Genomic DNA, 20,571 nt, shown 5'->3' with positions numbered 1-20,571 from the left:
TGGAATGGTATTGAGATCTGTGTAATTGGATTATACCAATCATAGTCCCCCTTCAATTTCATCAGTCCCCTCTGTGAAATCATAACGTACAAGCTTTGGCAGTGGTAGCTTCTCTGTGCAGTTGATGGAAATGTAGTATGATCTATGTCTCTAGCTCATAGCCTCGCCTTATGTCTCCGAAGCAGAAAAATCCCATAAGCTGTTTCGAAGGCAGCTTGATCCTGCCTTGCTTTGACAACAGGCAGGATATTGTGCCATCTTAGGTGTTTCTGAGAAGCCTAACTGATCTCACACCTCTGTGGTAATCATATAGCAACAACACAAAGAGAAGATGAGGACTAAAAGCAGCGTTGGATGTTTACTGTACAGTATCCCACCTGTTTGGCTTTAAACACATGAGAGATTAGGCGGAGCGGCCATGTTCTCACTGACGACTCTGGATTAAAAGACCTGTCAGAGAGGTACCTTTTCCGAATCAGTCATGTGCGAACCTGTTGCTTAGATAAGACCCTGAAGGAGCAGAACAAGTGAAAATCCTGAGACGCACATGCAGGCAGAGATGGACAAACACACCGAGTTCAGATCAACAAATAATTTACTTCACTTCATTACATTTACATACTATTCCATCATATTATATCATCACTGCTAACCTCATTACACAGATTATCTGTTTTGTATTTAAGTAAACTATTTCATAGAAAAACATATATAATTTATTAGTATAAATATGTTCTTGAAAGATAAGCTTAATTAGAAAAACTCTGCATGCTTACTTGTAGGCAAATTTCACTAATTTGACATGAACAAATGGACCAATCAGCCTTTTCAGATTACACCAGCAATTATATGAATTAATTGAATGGTAGTAAACCAGTAGCAAACCCTGCCTATTTTATTTGCAATTAAACAAAATTTCTTGGAAATCAAAATAATTATCAGAAAGCCTGTTAAATCTGGCATACAGTCAATTAGAAATATAAATATGCTCTAGGTAAATGTTATACTTTAACGCAAGTGCATACATCAGTACACAGGAAAAAAAAGGGGGGGAAATAAACTCTTCTTTGTTTAGTTCAGATTGGCTGCAATGTCAGCTGAAAAAGCTGCATCGTTCAAATAGAAACACGAAGCCAGATGGCAGCTTCATCACTCAGATCCACTGAAACAAGCTCAAATTTTTAAAATCAGAGAAGCCTTTCTTCAAAGTGATCTGACAAAACAAGAAAAGATTTACATTAAATGTCTGACGGCGTCATGCAGGCGCTGCAGCTAGCGGAGGTTTGTGCTACGTTTTAATTTTGGCACAAACTGTGGAATCAGATCATTGTTTAAGATGACTAAAGCCAGAGGCAATAAAGGGAGAGCGGCGTGGACAACGAGTGGAGGAGATTAAGACAAGGGAAGAAGAAGAATAAACACCAGATATGCTTTTTTTGACTAAAAAGTAAGTCAGCTTATGCCGTTTCTATTTTTAGTATGAGGGGTACACAGTGCATTTCCCTTTGAAAGATACTTTATATGAGCCTTAGTCTATCGATTACAGTGAATGTGGATATTACAGCTAAAGCTCAGGACAACACAAGTGTGAATTAATTAAACTCCCTTTTTCAGCTGCAACAAATTGTATCTTGAACACAGAAGAAACATTTGGCTAGAGAGGCAGATTTTTTTTTTTTTTTTTTAGGAGCTCACCAACCAGATTTTATTTTGTTATCTTTTTTTCTTACTATGCGAGAAGAGCTATGATTAAAATGTCCTTCTAATTTAAGAACAAAAGACTAAATCGGCTAAATTTAGGGCACTGAGAAATGTTTCCACCGCCACTATGTATCAGTAACTAGTATTTAGAGTCAATGTGCATTTTTCATTAGTAATATAAACATGAATTACAACGAATCACCCGAAGCAGTATTTAAATAGGTTGCAGAAGAATAATTTCTTCCCTTCATGCATACAAACACAGGCAGACACCCCCCATACACACTTCCTTTTTTTTCTTTTTTTTTTAAATGTGTAGGGAATTTTGGGACTAAATAACAAGAATATGAAGGTGGAAACAGTCTGGAATATAAAACACTTAATTCTGAGCAGAGCAGAGCAGAGTTTGAGTCCTTCTTATCTACAGGCTGCATTAAAATGTGGCTTTCACTTTTCTCCATGTATGAATAATAAATTTACATGAATTTATTTGCCTACAGTTTCAAATACTCAGTTTTAACTAAAGAAATAAAATACAATAATATTTATGGATGTATCAACTTGATGCACACTGGGTTTTTTTTTGTTGGTTTGTTTTAAATGATTGAGACTTGGTGCAAATTTTCTCCTTTGATTTGGATTCACTCAACATTTTTTCCTTTCCTCCTGTTGCCATCTTTTACTTTCTCTTCGTTTTTTTTCTCTCCCTCCTTTTTACACCTTTTCCCTCCTCCTCTCCCTCCCCTCCCACTTGCTGCTCATTTTTAAATCTATGAATTTTCGGAACATCATTTTCTTGATTTTTTTTTTTTTCCACGCCCCAGGGAGACATTCTCATTCCAGGCCTTCTCTCTTCTTTTCACCTCATTTCCTCCCTCCTGAGTCTGACTCTCCCTGACAGGATGTGAGGTGACAGTGTGACCAGTGGAGGTAAGGGGTGGCGTTGGGAGTGTATGCATGCGCTCGTGTATATTGAGGAATGTGGAAAGAGTGAGCAAAAACTGAAGAAATACATTTTTTTTTCTTCGAAAAATGAAGGTGGAGGGTCAGTGCCATTTTAAATCCAATCCTACATTTAGCCACAGGAGATACACAGCAACACTTTCTTTGCTTTAAGGATCCAAGCTGTAGAATTAACTTTGCCTTTTTGGAGACTTCTGCACCGCAGTGCTTCATTTTATCCTACAAGACCTTGTGCACCTAAAAGATACAACATTTCTGCTCCTTTATGAGGATTAAAAATGTAAAAAAAAAATATCACTGTTCAGCTTTAAGTGACCAGATTTGAGCAGAGCAGAAACAGGATGAAGAGAAGCAGACAGTCTTTCAGTCGTCTCCATTCTTTGAACGAAAGCCTCACTGCACCTCAGAAATACTCTCAAACATACAGATAAAACTGCAACAAAAATATAAATTGACTGGGCAGAGAAAGCAAGGTTTTGTTGCATAAATACAGTAAATGCTAAATTCATTGAGCTTTGTAGCTCCCTTGAAGCAGTTTTAGGAGTCGGTATTTGCACAAAAGGTAGAATTAAACATCATTAAATGTCTTTACATTGTAGAAAAAAAGGTTTAAATAGCAACTTTAGGTATTATAAAGCTCCTAAAATGTCATTTTAAGTGTGATGGTGTGACTGCATGAGATATTAGCTTTTAATTGAAAGAAAATGCTGAATCTCTTTACTGAGATTTTTAAAATTAAAAATTGATTGTTTATACTTTTCTCATTTCCCTCTATGCCACTCATGTTTCCTGCCGCCGTCTCCCCAACATACCTTTTTTTCTTCTAAAGGGGTTAGAGGTTTCCTACCGAAAGCGTAAAATAAATTTTTAACTAATCACAGGACTGTCTGAGCGTAACAGTGGTGATAATTATATAGCAAAATACAGGACACTGGAATGATAACCTTTTCATGCGCTGCAAAAACAGAAGATACCTCTCAAATATTAAAAAGGATGAGGAAAAAAAACCGTAACACTGGGGTTAAGGTTGATAATTGTAAATGAATGATAAATAATGAAAATGATAAATGATAATTGTTTCAGTTATTGACAAAATATAATTAGATTTTATTGTATTTCAGTAGCAAAGAGAAAAGATGGTGCTTTCTATAAGAATTCAAACCTAAAGCATGAACAGACACCATTTAACTGTATGATCACACAGAAATGAAGTTTACTATCTAACTTTGAATTGGTCTGGTTATAATAGGAACAGAATCATTTTTAATTGATTGCACTGTCATCACAAAATTATTGATACTGCAGACTAAAATATGTTCTGGCATTTGACTTTTTTTATTTGAATAAATAAAGCCTTCTCATTAAAAAGAAAGAACATTTCTCTCAATATAACCATCTGACTTCCAATCAGGCCGTCGGCATTAAGAGTGATAATGTCCAATGCTGCACTTGTCTTTGACAAAATCTGGGAACAGAGTCTGGACTCACACTAACACACGGATGTTAAGACCCCACAGAATTTACCTGATGCACAGCTCTTCATAGAAGTGTGAAATAAAGGTAAAAAGATTGTTGCAGTGTTTCCTCATTAGAGAAAAACATCATAGGTTTAAAGAAATAATCCATAACTTTAAAAGTGGGTTTCTGTGGAAAGCATACGAAAAAAATAATATCTTACCTGTTGCAGATATCTCTTTGGAGAACTAGTTTAATTCTGACTGGATTGATGAGCTAACAGGCATTCTTAGCAGGACCGAGATCAAAATGGATAAATGCCATCTTATAACAATTTCTTAGCAGTTTTTACAATTTCTATTTTATAAACCTTTACAATGCTGTCAATTTTGAATTATACAGTTTTTGTTTGTTTTACATAGAACTCTATGGTTATACACAAGAGTAAATAGTAGCAGCAGCAGGTATCTGTAGCACTTCTGATGTAGCCTGGGGAACATGATACACATAATATTTCCTCCTCTGGGGTAACCGTGTAATGCAAATCTGATGGCGGTGTAAAGTTATATTAAACTATGTTTGCATGAAATCCTATAACATTTTTGAGACAGGATTTTAAGATGACAACAATCCACTATTTGCACAAAATCTGAACTATTATCTATCACCAATATGGCAAAACCAGTATTTCAACTTTTGGGTGGCACCAGTTGATAGTCCACATTTGCATTCAAAAACTATGACTTAAACAAAAAACAAGGCATGCATTCATATGAAAAGCAACTATACATTCCAGAAAATTCAGAGTATCCATCATGTGCTTGTGCCTGTGGTCAGCGAAGCGTGGCGTGTGTTTGCAGACAGGGGTTACTATATGCAGGGTATCTCTTACCTCCAGGGCTTTACTCTTGCTGTTTAGCAGCTTGGAGATGTCCCGCGCCACTCTCTCTACCAGGTCCTTGGGGTTGTTTCTCTTGATCTCAAACTGGCTCTTCTTCTCATTATAAATCTGCAGGTGGAGAACACAGGCAATCAAAGGTCATGTAAGTGTGGCCATTAGTTTAATTAAAAAGATCACAGAGGAGCTGCTTGCTTATTCTCAAGGTAAAACAGAAGATGGTAAACATTTACTGTAGAGTAGGCAGTCTGCAGATTGTCATTATACCCATAAGCCTCTGCGCTGGAGAAGAATTAAACACAGAACAGAGCCTTAATGGCAAAGCACTTAGCTAGCCAGATGTAGTCTGGCAGCCAGGATCAAATTAAATAAATAAAAACTCCAGCAGATTTTCACTGCAGGGTGAACACCTTTTATCTCCTCAGTTTTAACTCGTTTGGAACTAAAATAAAAGTGCCTTTAAATAGCTCAGGGCAAAATGTTAGCATTTTTCTGCTTTGGGTTGCTGAGGATTAACCCATGAAGTTGCAGAGAGAATAATCACATTTATAATTAGAAGCTACAAATTGTGAACATTTTATTCACAAGTCATAAAATTTGCAGGAATACAACCAGGCATGATCCTAAATATACAGTCAAAGGTATTGCAAACCACATGAAACGAGACAACACGTAGGTTCAAGTTCCTACAAGGGACTCGGATGTTTGTGAAGGAAGAACATCCTGTGGTAGAATGGCAGATACTTAGACCACTTATAGTAAAAGGTGCTTGGGAGATTAGTCTGCCGTCCTGTGAGAACAGCAAAGACTGAGTCAGCAATCAGGACTGTTCCTGCAGTCTGCAACAAAGGAATGCATAACGGGCTACAACATATCTTGCAACCCAAAGACACAACACCACCCACTTTTGTACTATAAAACCATTTTGTATAGCTCTCCTGAAAAAAAGCAGCCTTTTTGACTGTGTGTATTATAATGCAGTTAAGACCTACTTCAGTATAAAGTGCTGCATTTCCAGGAGGTTTCAATGGTACAATAGTACCAAGTGCCTTACTGGCACTACCAAGATAATTACCTAAACTCTTCATATATGAGGATATAATGACATCTGCTTTTGAAAAGAACAGTGACTATAACATAAAAAGGCAGACGTTAAGCATGCCTGTGGAATGAAAATGAAATGTGAAGCCAACGGATGCAGATAAAACAGCATTTGTAGCTAATGATCACATCTGATTGATTTTGAATCACCACTGGGGGAATATTGATCAGGTATCTAAATATACACAAAAATGCCAGGACATTTAAAAAAACTAGAAAATGTTGCTTCTGAAATGCCAGCTTTTACAGAGACATCTGCAAAATGAAGTGGGCTGTTACTTAAACCCAGATGTTACTCCTGAATTTAAAAAAGGTGGATTTTAGGTCCCCAGTTTTCAGCAAGGACCTGACATTTAAAATAATAAAAGCATGCCGTTCGGTTAGTGTAGACATGAAAACTGAACACGGTGACCTTCTGAACCTTTCTTGCTTGTGCGCAATGTAAAGCCTAAATATTTAAACCTGCCGGTCACTTTAAATGAATCTGTCATTTCTTATGATGTTAGAGATGTGATTACTAAAGCTATCTTCTGTGTCTGTCTATCTATCTATCAGAATATGAATATTTTATTGTATTAATATGTTGATATCTAAGAGCACCTTTGTATTATTTGTAGTGACCCTTCCTCATTAAGGTTATAAATGGATCCAAACCAAGACTGACAAAAAATCCAAACACTACAAAAGCTCTGGATTGCATGACTTCTAAGGCTCAGGTTTTGAGGTCTGTATACTTCATGCATTTGTCCATAAATCTGTAGTCTAGTTGTTATAATGTTTTCACGACTGAACTTGAAAATGTGCATTTATTTTACTGATGAGGATTATTCACGCAAAGACTTTGATCACATACAATGACAACATTTTAAGTCAAGTAACAAAGACTTGTTCTAATGTTTTTTACCATTTACATATTGCATTAATACACAACAATCCCCACTGTCCCATTTTCTCTGCCAACTACAGTTTCCAACCCACTTAGAAACGTTTTTCTCTAAATCCATCTTAGTTTCTTTTGAAACAACAGCCAGTAGAACCATCTTTCTGACTGAACAACCAATGTGCCCCAAAAATGAACCCTTCTTCTGTCATCTTAATCCAAAATCTGAATCAAACAAGGCTGATTTGCATTTGTACCCATACCACAAAGCATATCTGCATGTCAGCTGCTTAACTGAATCATGCAGTCCACCTTTGTGAAAGCATCCGCGTTTGTTCTTTTCTTCTCAACCTATTTATGCAGATTTTTGATTATTATTTTACGCACCTTCCTTCTGTTTTTCATTCGTCACAAGATGTAACTGAACCCGTTGAGATGAGTGGCACTTATCTTTCACCTGATTTAATGTTTAATTCATATTCAACATTTTAAGACAACTACACCATATTAACCCATATTGTAAACGAGGACCATCAAGCACACATTATCCAATACAACATGAAGTGAATAAAACAAACATAGAGTGTGAAACATCAAAACCTTGTGTATTCCAATAAGTTCATTTCAGGAAAAGAAAAATATGTAGAACACGGTGCAATTTCTAAAATTAGCTACAGCATCAGTCTGAGTAGATTTCTTGAATTTCTGCTCCTGCAATCAACTGTCTACCCAGACGCATCACAATTTAAATAACATGTAAACACACACAAGTGTTAACACATATTATGCAGAGCAGAGGAGAAAAATGCATTTCATGATTTAACTATTTAAGACCAAATGAAAAATATTTCTCTATGAGCTCAACGAAAGCCAGTTTTAAAACTTGTTGCACCTTTAAAACAAATTTTAAAAAATGACTGCTTACTCCACAGCTTGCAGCATCAAACATGTTGTTTTTTACAACTATAGATTCTTTGCTACAAAAGAACATGACCTTGAAATACGTTTTCCTAAAAATAGTTCACAACCACAGATCAATACATATTATTTTGCAATACAGTTGAAGCTCCCTTTGCAGCATTACATTCAGAGGAAGCGTAACTAAAATCAGCATGAACTCAAAGTCTCATTCCAAAATGCCGTAAAAACAAATGTTCTTGTATTTCTTTTAAAAATCATTTTGGCAAAGATTACTTATTTGAGTATTAAATATCTTGTCAGAGGGATTGATGGGTTGATGTGCTGCAGTTGAGAAAGGAAAACACTGATGTCAACATGATCTGTCTCTGTCAAACTAAAAGCCTGGGCCAACAGCCAGAGGCAGTTTTCTTGCACCGGCCCACCGAGCGTGCAGACGTGGCCCCAAAGACTAAAACCATGCAAGCAGAGCACTCCCAGCTTCATACGACACGTTCAACTGTTCCTACAAGTGAAATATTAGGGCAAATCAGACATGGTAAAAAAACGGTCTGAAATACTTTTAATATGGTGTAAACTTGTTTATTTGGCTTAAGCCTGTCCAACCAGTCAGCTGCCGATAGGCTAGGTTCACCAAGCTATCACCGGAAAACACAGACAGCAACACACATTCACTCTTAAAGTGTCAATACAAAATCCCCAATCAACCAGATTACCAAGGAAAATTGATAGATATATTAAAGGTAGAAATAAATGTTCATGCTCTTCACGTCTGCTCTACCTGTGACTTAAATTTCATCACCTGCCAGCCCCCTCAGGGGACAAGCAAAAGCAGTTTACATTTTTGTGACCGCACTGATTGCGCTGCAGTACATGCATCTTCCATCTAAAATGGTGGTGCCAAAGGTACCAAAAAAGAAAGACTGCAAGTCAAACGTCAAGGAGAAGAAAAACAACGCTGGTTTTGTGCGAATAGTGTGTCAGGAGACTTACTTATATCAACGTTTGGATGATTTATCACTCAGGGACCACAAGGACACAAAACTGCATCTAATTCCTGGAAAGAAATCACTCAAGTTTTGTTTTGTGTTTTTGTCTTCTGAACAGACAGTTAATGAATCAGCACATCATCGCCACCTACGGCTGTAGTGGAAACTGTAGACTTCTGAGTGGAACGCTGTGTTGCAGCTGAACTATCAACATGAGTGCAGGCATGCACAAACCGCTGCCTACACAGACACACAGACACAGAAGAATATGAACAAATATGTTTCTGCCTTTAGGAGAACGTGCATTATCAGACCGCAGTGCAGCCCAGTGATACACTAACACAAACTCATTAATAATCACACAAATGTGGCTCAATACCACTCAGTTGTAAATGAGACCATCCTCAGACCAACAATATTTCTCTCTCTCTCTCTCTCACACACACACACACACATAATTTCAGAGAGCTTGTTTCAAGGGAAGTTTTTAATGGAATCATATTAAACCATAAAACAAGAGCAAAGTTTTCTCCACTCCACTGACAAACTACAAACCTTGACTCCTTTAAGTGAAGCATTTTTCAAGTCAATTTAAAAACCATATCAAATTTGCTTTAAAATCAATATTCATTCCCTTAATGTGTGCCTGTACTCTTTGGATCTGCCTTGTCCTGGAAGATTCACGGTTGTCTCTGTAGCAGAGACAGAGGTTTCTTTACCAGTGGACACCAAAATGCCTTTTTAGCAATACTATGAACTACTTCAGATATATTTGTTTTGAGGCCACCATCCTAATACAGAAAAGCTCCAGCAGTATTTGTTAGGAAAACAGAAACCTCTCTAATGCAATTTACATCATTTAGGGTATTGAAATTATTCCAATGTAGACCTTAATTGTGCACTCTGTTCTACTACTACAGTATACTCATCAAACAGCCTCATAGGAAAATGTCATGTTTAATCACAGCGTCAAAGCACTGAGTCCAAAAACCTTTGGGGAAATTAAGCCAACTACTGTCAGTTTGGTCCAAAATGTTTGGAAATTAGCTCCCACCGCTCAGTTAGTAAATGGAAGTCTCAAATAAAAGCAGAATTATTAAACTACATAGACTCAGTTGCTTATAATGTTCAGTGCTGTTAAGAGAAAAAAAAACATGTATGGTCAAAACTGTAACTACTATGCATCATAACTTTACAGAACTTTGTGTCAAAATTTGCATTTTGAGATAGGTGTGTAAAAATAAAAAAATAATAAAATAATAAAAGGGATTTTATTAAAATGTAGTATTTGAATAATTTGTTCTGGGAGATTTTGGTAGTAAATTCTTTGAACCTATGGAATTAACAACATTGATTTAATAATGATGTAAAAATTATTCACTCTTTGCAAGATAAACCACTTGGTATCGGGGATATTGAGGAAATTTCAGGTGTTTAATGAAATTTATTATCATAAAACAACTATTATTTAACTAAAGCAAAAGTAATAGAAAAGAAGAACTTGAGCTCTTTACCTAAAATTTAAACACTGTCTTGCGACCTGTCCAGGGTGTGCCCAGCCTCTCGCACAATGACCACTAGAGACAGGCACTAGCTGCCCTGAACAGAAATGCTGGTAAAGAAAATTTATGGATGGATTAATGAGTTAATAGGTTTCCTTTCCAATCAATACTTAACACTGCTTTTACAGTGCCCATTGCCACAATAAAACCATGCAGGTCTGCTCAGAAGAAGGGGGGGAAAATGCATTAATATATTTACTTGAGGTATGCTGATGATTGAGTTCTTTTTCTCCACAAAAAGATTAGGGGCATGGCTAAGCCCCATTTATGTTACACAGACATGTCAGCTCTAAGCACCAATTTAAAACCAGAAATATAAAACCCTCAAAACAGGAACTGACTCTTAAAGTGGTGCCCATCCCTTTTTTGCAAAAAGAACTGATAACTTTGGGACTGGAATGGCTGTGGAGCAAATTAGCTGTGTTAATCAGCTATGCTGTTGGCTCAAAGCTTTGACGCTCAAACAGCTTTCTGTGTCGGCCTGTCATTCTCACAGGAAAAGAGGAGAGGTGGCTCTGCTGTCAGTGCCACTAACAGCCAACCAAACCTTCTGCCTCTAACGCTCACACAGGACACGACAGAAGTAACCATGCCAATCGCCACCAATATGCCTTCTCTGGCAGCCAGTATATAGTCAAGAGCACGGACAAAATCCCACGCACACTGAGACACGAGAATGGACACCCTCTGTGCGGCTCATCCACGTCACACAAATTCACATTCTCATCATTAGCCATGATGGCTGGTTTCTGAGCGCCAAGCCTTGAGCGTCACTGTAAACACACAGATGGAAAGACAGAGGGTGGCGAGACACCACAAAATTACTGTTAAAAGTTGTATTCAGATTCAGCTGCCTCCAAATATTCATCAAAGCAATCCTCTGCTTAGCAAGTCAAGTCCTGTTCACTCCTTAGCTTAAGTAGCATTCTGTATATATATATATATATATATATATATATATATATATATATATATATATATAAAAATAAAAACATTAAATGATGTTAATGCTGCATACAATTTCAAAAGGAGCTTGAGATATTGTGCAAGCCTTGGATTTTTCAAAATACTCCTCATTATTCACACAGTAGAAGAAACTCAAAGAGTAAAAATGATAACAAGTGAAAGCGATGTGTTTGCCTCTGTGGCTTTGACTTGTTTCTTGACTTTCTGCAATGTTCTTTGGCAGTGTTGACGTTCTTGTTCCGTAGCATGTGTCTAAAAAAGACGACTGCTTATCTCTCTGAAGTCAGCCACAATACGCTACGTCTGGCTGCAGCAGAGCAAAAAGAGTTGACAGAGACAGATGGCACATCATTTAGGAATATTAGTGGGCTCTGCCGAGCAGACTCCATCGGCCCGAGGAGGAGTTCAATAAAAGAGAACACATAGGGAGCGCGTGGACCCTCTGAGAGGCTCGATAAGAAACAACAAACCAAAAGGCTCTCATAGTTCAAAAGGACTGAAAGCCTCCAGAGGAGTCCAGTCAGACACATGAAAAGCTAAAACATTGACTGCTACTGTCAAGTCAGTTTTTTCAGGGAGGTTTTCTGTCCAAATTAGACAGAAGAAAAAGAGAGATTATAAATGTACATGTGCAGAAAGTACAGCACATTTGATAACACAATGACCTACTGACTGTAAGCTCGGGAGAGACACTGCTTATCAACAGCACAAAATGCAGCCTCCTTTTAATGTAACTTTGTAAATTCTTAGCAAAAAATAATCAAAAAAGAACGAAGGCTTGAATTCTGCTTATTAGACCTCTGTTCACTGAATACTACCATTCAGTCATAACCAAATAAACAAAGACCCTTGGATTCCTCCCCATATTATTTTGTAAAAGCCAACTCTGGGGTTTTTAAAACAGACTTTAGAAATTTCAATTGTGCACTTCCCCCTTACAGTGGTGGTCGTTCTCTGATTGTCCTGGAAGCTATAAAGGTTGGGCCAATCAGTCACATCTGTGTTCTTCATCTAGTACAGTTTACGTACAAGTGATTCAATAATACACTGATTAGTCCTGATTAGGGCTACACATATAAGAAAAACATCCAACTGTGATATTATTCTTGAATACTGTGACGTCGATAAAAAATAAAATAAAAAATAAAACTTGAATTCTCACTTCTCTCAACATTGTGTGTTTTAGATTCTGTGCCACTACCATCTAAGCCGGGTGTGAGCATCAAGTGTAAGATTCCTCTGGATTGGCCAAATGTGTTATTTGGATAAAGAACATAAATGCATGGCACTTGGAACTCAACAGTCTGTGATTTACTGTAGTCCAAGCAGTCCTTTGTGATAATGATTTGCACACACTGACACTGTCATGAGGATACGTTTTTGACATATTGTGCAGCTCTGGACGTGATTCCAGCAGCCTTTCCTGTCCTTTTAGTTTTGTGTTTTGATGGAGGGGAAACATTGGCAGGTGTAAAAGTTGAGTGGGTTTACCTACAGCAAAACTGTAATTCTCAGGGGACAATGTTATAATACACTGTAACTGAATCCTTGTTGTTTTTGATCCCTCGTCAACACAAATAATGTGCTGGAACAAGCATGTTGGTAGCAAGTCCAACTTATCCAGGACATAAAATATACGCTGTTAACACCTTAGTGTCAGATACCACAGGGTACCCTCAGTGGGCTTGTAAAAACCATGCTTCAGCACTTCTTAGCAGCTTTTGCAGCATACAAAGAAACACAAGACATTGTAGGGTTTCAGTACACATCACAATAAAAACAACACAGTTTAGGCAGATCAGTAGAGCTGCTGTTGGTGAGGGCAGCCTCAATATTTTATTTTAAATGATCTTTTTAGCTTTATACTTACCAATTCACAACATATGAAGTAGAAACCTTTGTAAAGATTTAATCAGACACATACTGTAATTTTGCACATCTGTAAAAACTTCTACATTTTCTGTAAATATTTGTCCTTTTGCACTATTGTCAGATTTGCACTGTTTCACACATGTCACTGTGTCCATATATATGTACAACTGCCCTGCGTACCTTAATTGCCCGTAGGGGACAAAGAACATTTTTCTGAATTTAATTAAAAACAAGAGAAAATAGGGGAGAAATAGGTTTCCAAATCCAACCTACTTCTTCTTTAATTGCCTATGTTTTCCAATGCAGCTGACCTCATGTGCATAAAATGATTTTTGTTAAAACATTAAGTATCCTAACAAGATGGAAAAGTGACAGCAAAATGCTATTAAACCTAAATCAATAAACTTTATTCTAAATATGTTACTCAAAATGAGTCATAATGAGGAATTTTTCAATATTGAGTTATTATTTTCAAATTCTGCATCTTAAAAGCTAGAGTGCTGGTTTGAAATCGCAAAGCTTCACAATGATGCCACACATTATATGAATGGGTTTCCCAGCCTCTCACTCAATGACCATGACCCTGGACAGGAACAAGTAATGGATGGATGGATGGATGGATGGATGGATGGATGGATGGATGGATGGATGGATGGATGGATGGATGGATGGATGGATGGATGGATGGATGGATGGATGGATGGATGGATGGATGGATATTCAAATTACATCTGCTCTCTTACCAATGGACATAAAAAGAGCAAAAGAGGTCTGGAAGTGCCTGACCTTAGCCTTAACATCATAGAGTAGGCTCATGTCTGAGCAACAGTGTGCAAAGAAACAGACATTCCAGCGCAATCTCAGAAACAACACAGTATGCCAGAGCTAACAACAAGTAAGACAGAGCAGACTCCATCCTGGGCACTGATCCTGGGAAACAAAGGCTAGGCTAAATATTTACATAGAGTCCGTGGAGAGTTTCAGATTAGAGAGGAAGAGAAACAGTGAGATGAAATCAAGGGTGTGAAGGTAAGAGGAGTTGGCTTCCATAACATTATCAGAGGGAATGTTAACCCAAGACATAAACAAGTCAAAACAAAGGAAGACATTATGTTCATGCACAAAGCCACAACTACACACATGCAGGCAAACATCCCAAAGAAACAGGACTTTGCATACGCTCAGCTTCATTTAATCTTCATACTGACATACCCTATTCAACTGCAGGTACCAATGTGACCTCATTGAAATGTCAGAGTATTAAACTTGCCATCTTTACTCTGTCTTAATAGACATTATTGCATTTGATTCGCATGCTGAATAAAGCGATTGCCATCTTCAATTAGAGCTTGCATCGGCCTGATTTTACAGAATGTGAAGACATCTGAAAGTGGTCTTAACTTCATTTTTAGTCGTGTAAATCTTTGGTTATTGTAGCCAAGATGTGAACTCGGTTTTCCACATCAGAATTACTAACACATAGGCAGAGAAATAAATGTCGATACGAGCAAATAAAGTATACCAGTATAACAGTTCAGTGCCAAGCCACAGACAGATAAACCAACAGGCCAATATGACCAGCTGGACAGATGGAGCCCAAAGCAATTTTTAACTGCCCAGTTTTGTATCGATTCATTAATTAGCCCTGTCAGCAGAACCAAAAGGGTCATGCAGAATTGGTGTGTAATCCCAGCGTTGCTCAGAGAAAACCAGCCAGACAGCCAGTTGGCAACCATCAGACAGAGGGATTAATAGTAAGTGACTTGTTGGAGGGAGGAAGGACCGAGGTAAATGTGGGGCATCCTGCCTCCTTCTCCTCTCCTCGCTCCATCCTCGCTCAGTCAGGGCATTTGTCTTTTAGACAAAGATAAACTGCAGCCTTTTTATTAACTTGCTGATGGTTGGGAATTGTTTTTCCCCCCCATCCAGTAGATTTTCTCAAATAGACAGCTGCAAAAATACCCTCACTATAATTTCTCCATCCACTGTTTTTCTTATTTTCTTGATCCCCACCCCCATCCACTGTCCTCCCTACAGCCCTTACTCACTATTTTATGTAACACTATAATTGCATGCATACATTGTCACACCAGGAGCTGCAGTATATCAAACGCACAATCATCTAAAATCCATTTGCATTAACCCACAGCTGTAGCAAAGTAACACATAAAAAGTGTGTTTCTGTTTGCGCATGCACGTGAGTGTCCATGTGCATCATGGGTGCTTCTTGTGATATCAGAAAAGATTTAATATATACAAGTCTGCACATTTTACTTTGGTATTTGCATGAATTTGTGCTTGCATGGCTGTGTTTTTCTGTAAGTCTGTCTGAATGTGTGCGTATGTGTGTGTGAGTGGGCCACAGAGGTCCTCCTGCTGAGGAGTCAGACCTTCGGGGGGGTTTCACTTTGTGTAGTGTCTTCTTCACTTCCTCCTCATTTAATGAATTACTGCGCCACTTCCACGGCCCTGATGAAGTCTGGCAACTGTCCATCAACCCAAATGTGGATTTGACTTCTTTCAACCTCTTGATACAAATTACTACATTTTTTCCCCAAATATAAACCATCTATAGAGAAGACTTGACCTAATGTCTCAGAATAAATCAGCACGTGACGTATCACTGCAAAAGCAGCCATGCTTCATTAGCTTTTTTTTTTCTCTTTTAAATATGTTCAATTGCATTACTTTAGCTTTGAACTCCTCTGCTCATGCTGATGTTTGTTGGAGGTCATCTGCAACAGAAAGTAAAAGGCACCACTGCTCTTTCACTCCATCTGCCTGTCCTCTTCTGCAGTTCAAATCCTCGCGTCATCTTTCGCACAGAAGGCTCATCTTCTTCACACTCCATAAACTGCTGCACTGCATCTCTGACCACCTCTACCAATCTTAAGCAACTGAAACTATAAAACACTTTACATTAACGTAAACTGTTTTATAGTTTGGTATATGTTGCTCTGGAATATACCTTTTAAAAGTGCTTCTTTCTGGCAGCCTCACTCCTACTGTCAACTTTGTGAATACAAATGTCTCTTGCTGTTCTCTGTGGTAAATACATCAGTGAATATAAAATGAATGAAGTAAGAGGAAGCAATCTTTAGAGCCAGAGACAGCCAATTGTAGATTAGCTGCAGAGTTAGGGTTTCATACAGAGTTTTTTAGAGCAGCAGAGGTCACCAAAGACTTATAATATAATCCTAACAGCGGAAAATATTGTGCTGTGGATGCTCGGTAGTATCACTGCAACACTGAAGAAAACTTTTATTTTATAATATTGAGTCAGATGATATTGAATCAGAAAAAGTACAAATCTGCCAATGGAAAGTTAGTTTAAAATATAATTAGCATTTTAAGACATTTACAGAATTCACATTTCTTTCTTACCCACTCAAAATGACAAATAGCAACCGCCCCTGTGTGACACAAATTAGGTGAGAGTTTTGGAAAATTAAAAGGACTAAAGAATACTTTGCCATGAACAAATGAAACTGTCTCAGCCATTAAAAGACAAGTCAAGCTTTGAGATTAATTGTGAACTTTGTTTCCATTAGGCAGAAAAAAAACTGTCATAAGATAAAAAGCCAAAGTAGTTTTACACCAGCGGTAGTATTTTTTGAAAAACAGCATTTAAGTGTAATTCGTTAGTTGGTAAGTTGAGTTTAATGTGTGCCTCCGAGGGCCCAGCACACACCTGAGTGACAGTTACTATGACAGCCATTTTCTTCAGGCCAACTTAGTATCTCTGTCTCACCACAGGCGGAACAGAACAGAAACTGAAGAATTCAAAGACAATTTAAACTCAGTGGAGATTACATTTCAAACCTCCCAGACTGAATATTTAACCCTCTTGCCTTCCGATAAGCGATATGGGGATTTTACTGACTCAGGAAGTCAATTTAAGCTCCCCTCGGAGAGGAAAAGCTGCTGAAACGTCCCGTGGGCTTGCCCTCGGTGATGGACGAAGCTTTTTGTCCCTCCTCCTCCACTGTGTGACGCTAATAGTGTCTGTCTGCTGGGTCTGATAGAGAGCCGCTCCACGCTAAATCACTACACAAGAAGCAAAGCCTAATTACACACAGACGCCCCCATGTAACCCGACAACAGGGTCACTGCTCTTAAAAGTGACGGCATTTGATAGAACAAATATACAAACCCTGCTTGAGAGATAAGGAACGTTATGGACATCTATTGTCTGCTATGTGTAACTCTTTGTGAGGGTGAGGGGTGTATCAATAACAACCTTCGATGTCTACTCCTGCTGAGTACCGTCGGAGCCTTCGCTCTCACCTGAAACTCGCAGCTTTACTGTACGACTAGCAGCCCTAACAAGTTCACAGTGACAAAATAAACCGAACAAACCCTCAGTGGAAGGCAAATAGTTCTCCATATGGAATGTCACACGGCCGCTTTTACAGCACGCCAGTTCCTGCCAAACTGGTTGTTTCCATGGAAACATAGCACTTAATGACCGATAACAGGGAACGACTTGGGAGAGAGAGGGGAAAAAAAAAAAAAAAGGTAGCAGAGGACGAAAGAGAAATACACTGACAGAGAGAGATGGAGAGAAAAGACAAAGATCTTGTGGAACAAAAGAAGCAATTTAGTATCTGCCGACAGCGTGAAGCCTGATTATGTCATCAGTGTAAATGATCATTAATTTCCTTCTGTCCAGCTGGGCCAGATTAATGTCTACACATTATCCACCACAGAAGGAGAACCAGCTTCACCATTTAAACTGGGCAAATGCAAACTTGGTAAGGTACATATTTCACCATATTTACAAATAAAACCTAAAATGATTTAAGTCATGACTCGGGTAGGAAGTAAAATGAAAAGTCTGGAGCATCTAGTGTAACCAGAAGGTCATCTGTGCACAACAAGAAGTACCTGATGCCATCTATTGTTCAGGCATCACAACAAACAAAATGATTATAAGAATGTTAACTTATGCTAAAAATGTTGACTAATTTATGACAAAAAAAAGGCAACAGCTAAATCTAGTGAAAATCAGCCCATTTAAAAATACATGTCTTTCAGTTTGTTTATCCAGGATTAGAGGTATGTAGTATTTCTGTATTTTTGTGCACAAAAAAAAAAAAACATAATTAACATTAAAGGTTTAAATTAAAACTTTGAAGTAATATAAATACAAACAGGCAATATATATTCGACAAGGTCCGACCTGTGAAGAGTCTTTGAAAAATTATTAATGCATCTTTGCAATATTTTATTTAGTTTTAGGAATTAAATCAAAATATCAATTACTAACTTTGGGATTAAAATTTGAAGTTCATAAATAACCAGGTAGTGTTTTGTTTTTGTCAGATCTTTTACGGTTCCAAACTAATATTTGATTTTCAGAATAGTTTCTGTTGTACTTTTATTATTATTATTATGTAATGTATTTAGTTTGTGTTATTGTCTTCTTGGTCAGGTCTTTCTAGAAAAAGAGATTTTTAATTTCAATGAGACCTTTACCCCAATAAATAATAGTCTGCAATCTATCTGGACAAACTTACAAAACAGCAGAAGGAAATTGTTAAATTATGCATTAAAAACTAGTTTATTTCAGTAAATGTTTAAAATAAATACTAACTTAAAACCACTCAGAAGTAAATTCATCTGTCTTCCTAATTGTATGTTTCCTATTAATTTACCCTAAATTATGCAGAAGAAAACTTTTTATCATCTTGCTTTTTTTTCCTTTGCCATCACATCACATTATTTATAGAAACTATGTTTCACCTAACTTCAAACAGAAATGAGGTAATAATGCTCTACTTACAACAATATTATATCTGGTAGTTTATATGAGACAGACTTATAATTGTCACTTTTTAAATAATCCTTCCCGGAGGACAGAAGTTCAGATTATTTTCCCCCCCTGTATTAATTACAGATGACTTAACAAAAATAATGAGAAAATACTGGGCTGTATTATCCAACATGATATTTGTCTTGCATCGAAGGCACAAACAGCTATTGAATAAAATTATCCCATATTACCAACACAGATCTCTAAAAAGGTCAAAGAAAATAAAAGGATGGACCTAAAGTGAATCTCAGGGGTTATAAAATATAAACATCTCAGGGAAAAAACTATGATGTCAGTGTTACTTGTGCGTTAACCATCCTGGTTGGTTGTTCCATGAGAATACTCAGGTGTTTGTGTCTGTGGTGCAGTCTTTTAATAACACAGATCCATCCAACACATGGCTCACAACAAAACCTTCCCTTCAAGATGAATCATTACCAACCAGCAGAACTGCAGAAAAAATAAATAAAATGAAAATGTGTGTACATGTTTGAGAATAAATCAGGATTTTGCAAGCAGCCTACTAAGTGCGAGTACTCTGCTCGGCTTGATCCTCAGAGCTCTCTTCCCAGGTTAGGAGTATTTGTGTCTGTGTATACAGCCATCTCAAAGGACTCACAAGCATTAGAAACATGGCTGGATATAAATCAAGTGTTTCACTTTCCCCCCCCAAAAAAACTCAGCTGCAGAGAAAATAGTTCTGAAGACAAGTGAAAGCTTTTATACGGCATCTTATTGTATTTTGACCAAAATGCGTTTGACATTTCATGAAATCTAAGGCAATCACTAGATAGAGAAAATATGCATAATATTCAACCATTAATGATCTAATTTTTTTTTAGATTTTTTAAAATAAAATCTTTGAATAATAAGGTGTCTGCTCTTTGGTTTTGCTCACATTAACCACTAGTTGAAAGGCTTTCCACATCCAGTTCTTTTACATTTTACTACCTCAAGCTTGTTTTTATCATACAAGAGTTCAGACAGTGAACACATGATACTATCCTTATCACATGCAGAATATACAGCCTCACATAGTTACCTTTATTGCTTGTTAAAGCTGAGCAAGTCCTCTTTAAACAAAGATTTCCCAGAGGTGATCGTTTTGCCATCAAGAGTACGGCTTGTGCATGAACGTCAGTTGACCAATCAAACCAAAGCTGCTGGTAAATCTTTTGGCATACTAAGGAAGGCTGATCCCAAAGGCAAACATAAAATGTCCCCCCACAGGCCACGTCCACCCAGCATCAAGATGCTGACAATCAGAGGTAAAGTCGGGCAGTTTTGCTTTATTTGTTGTTCCAGTCAATCCATTATGACTTCAACCATCCATTTTCTGCTCCCATTTAATCCTGTCCTGTCACACGGGGCTTGTGTTCATCTTCAGCAGTCAATAAGCAAGAGGTGAGATGCACCCTGGACAAGCCAACGTTTCATCACGGTCTAGAAGG

General features: G+C 37.6%; 1 protein-coding gene across 6 annotated transcripts in view; it reads right to left on the bottom strand.

Annotated features, from left to right (window-relative positions):
• cacna2d2a (calcium channel, voltage-dependent, alpha 2/delta subunit 2a) overlaps nucleotides 1-20,571 on the bottom strand; it is a 146,844-nt gene that overhangs the window by 101,988 nt on the left and 24,285 nt on the right. For all 6 annotated transcript variants that reach the window (XM_017408346.3, XM_017408348.3, XM_017408347.3 and 3 more), the window contains exon 3: nucleotides 5,012-5,128. In XM_017408346.3, the coding sequence (XP_017263835.1) occupies nucleotides 5,012-5,128 (117 nt within the window). The remainder of the gene's footprint in view (nucleotides 1-5,011; nucleotides 5,129-20,571) is intronic.

Source organism: Kryptolebias marmoratus, linkage group LG4 (genome assembly GCF_001649575.2).
Source record: "Kryptolebias marmoratus isolate JLee-2015 linkage group LG4, ASM164957v2, whole genome shotgun sequence".
NCBI classification, from domain to species: Eukaryota; Metazoa; Chordata; class Actinopteri; order Cyprinodontiformes; family Rivulidae; genus Kryptolebias; species Kryptolebias marmoratus.
Note: the sequence above shows the minus strand (reverse complement) of the source record. Positions and strands in the feature narration are given on the sequence as shown.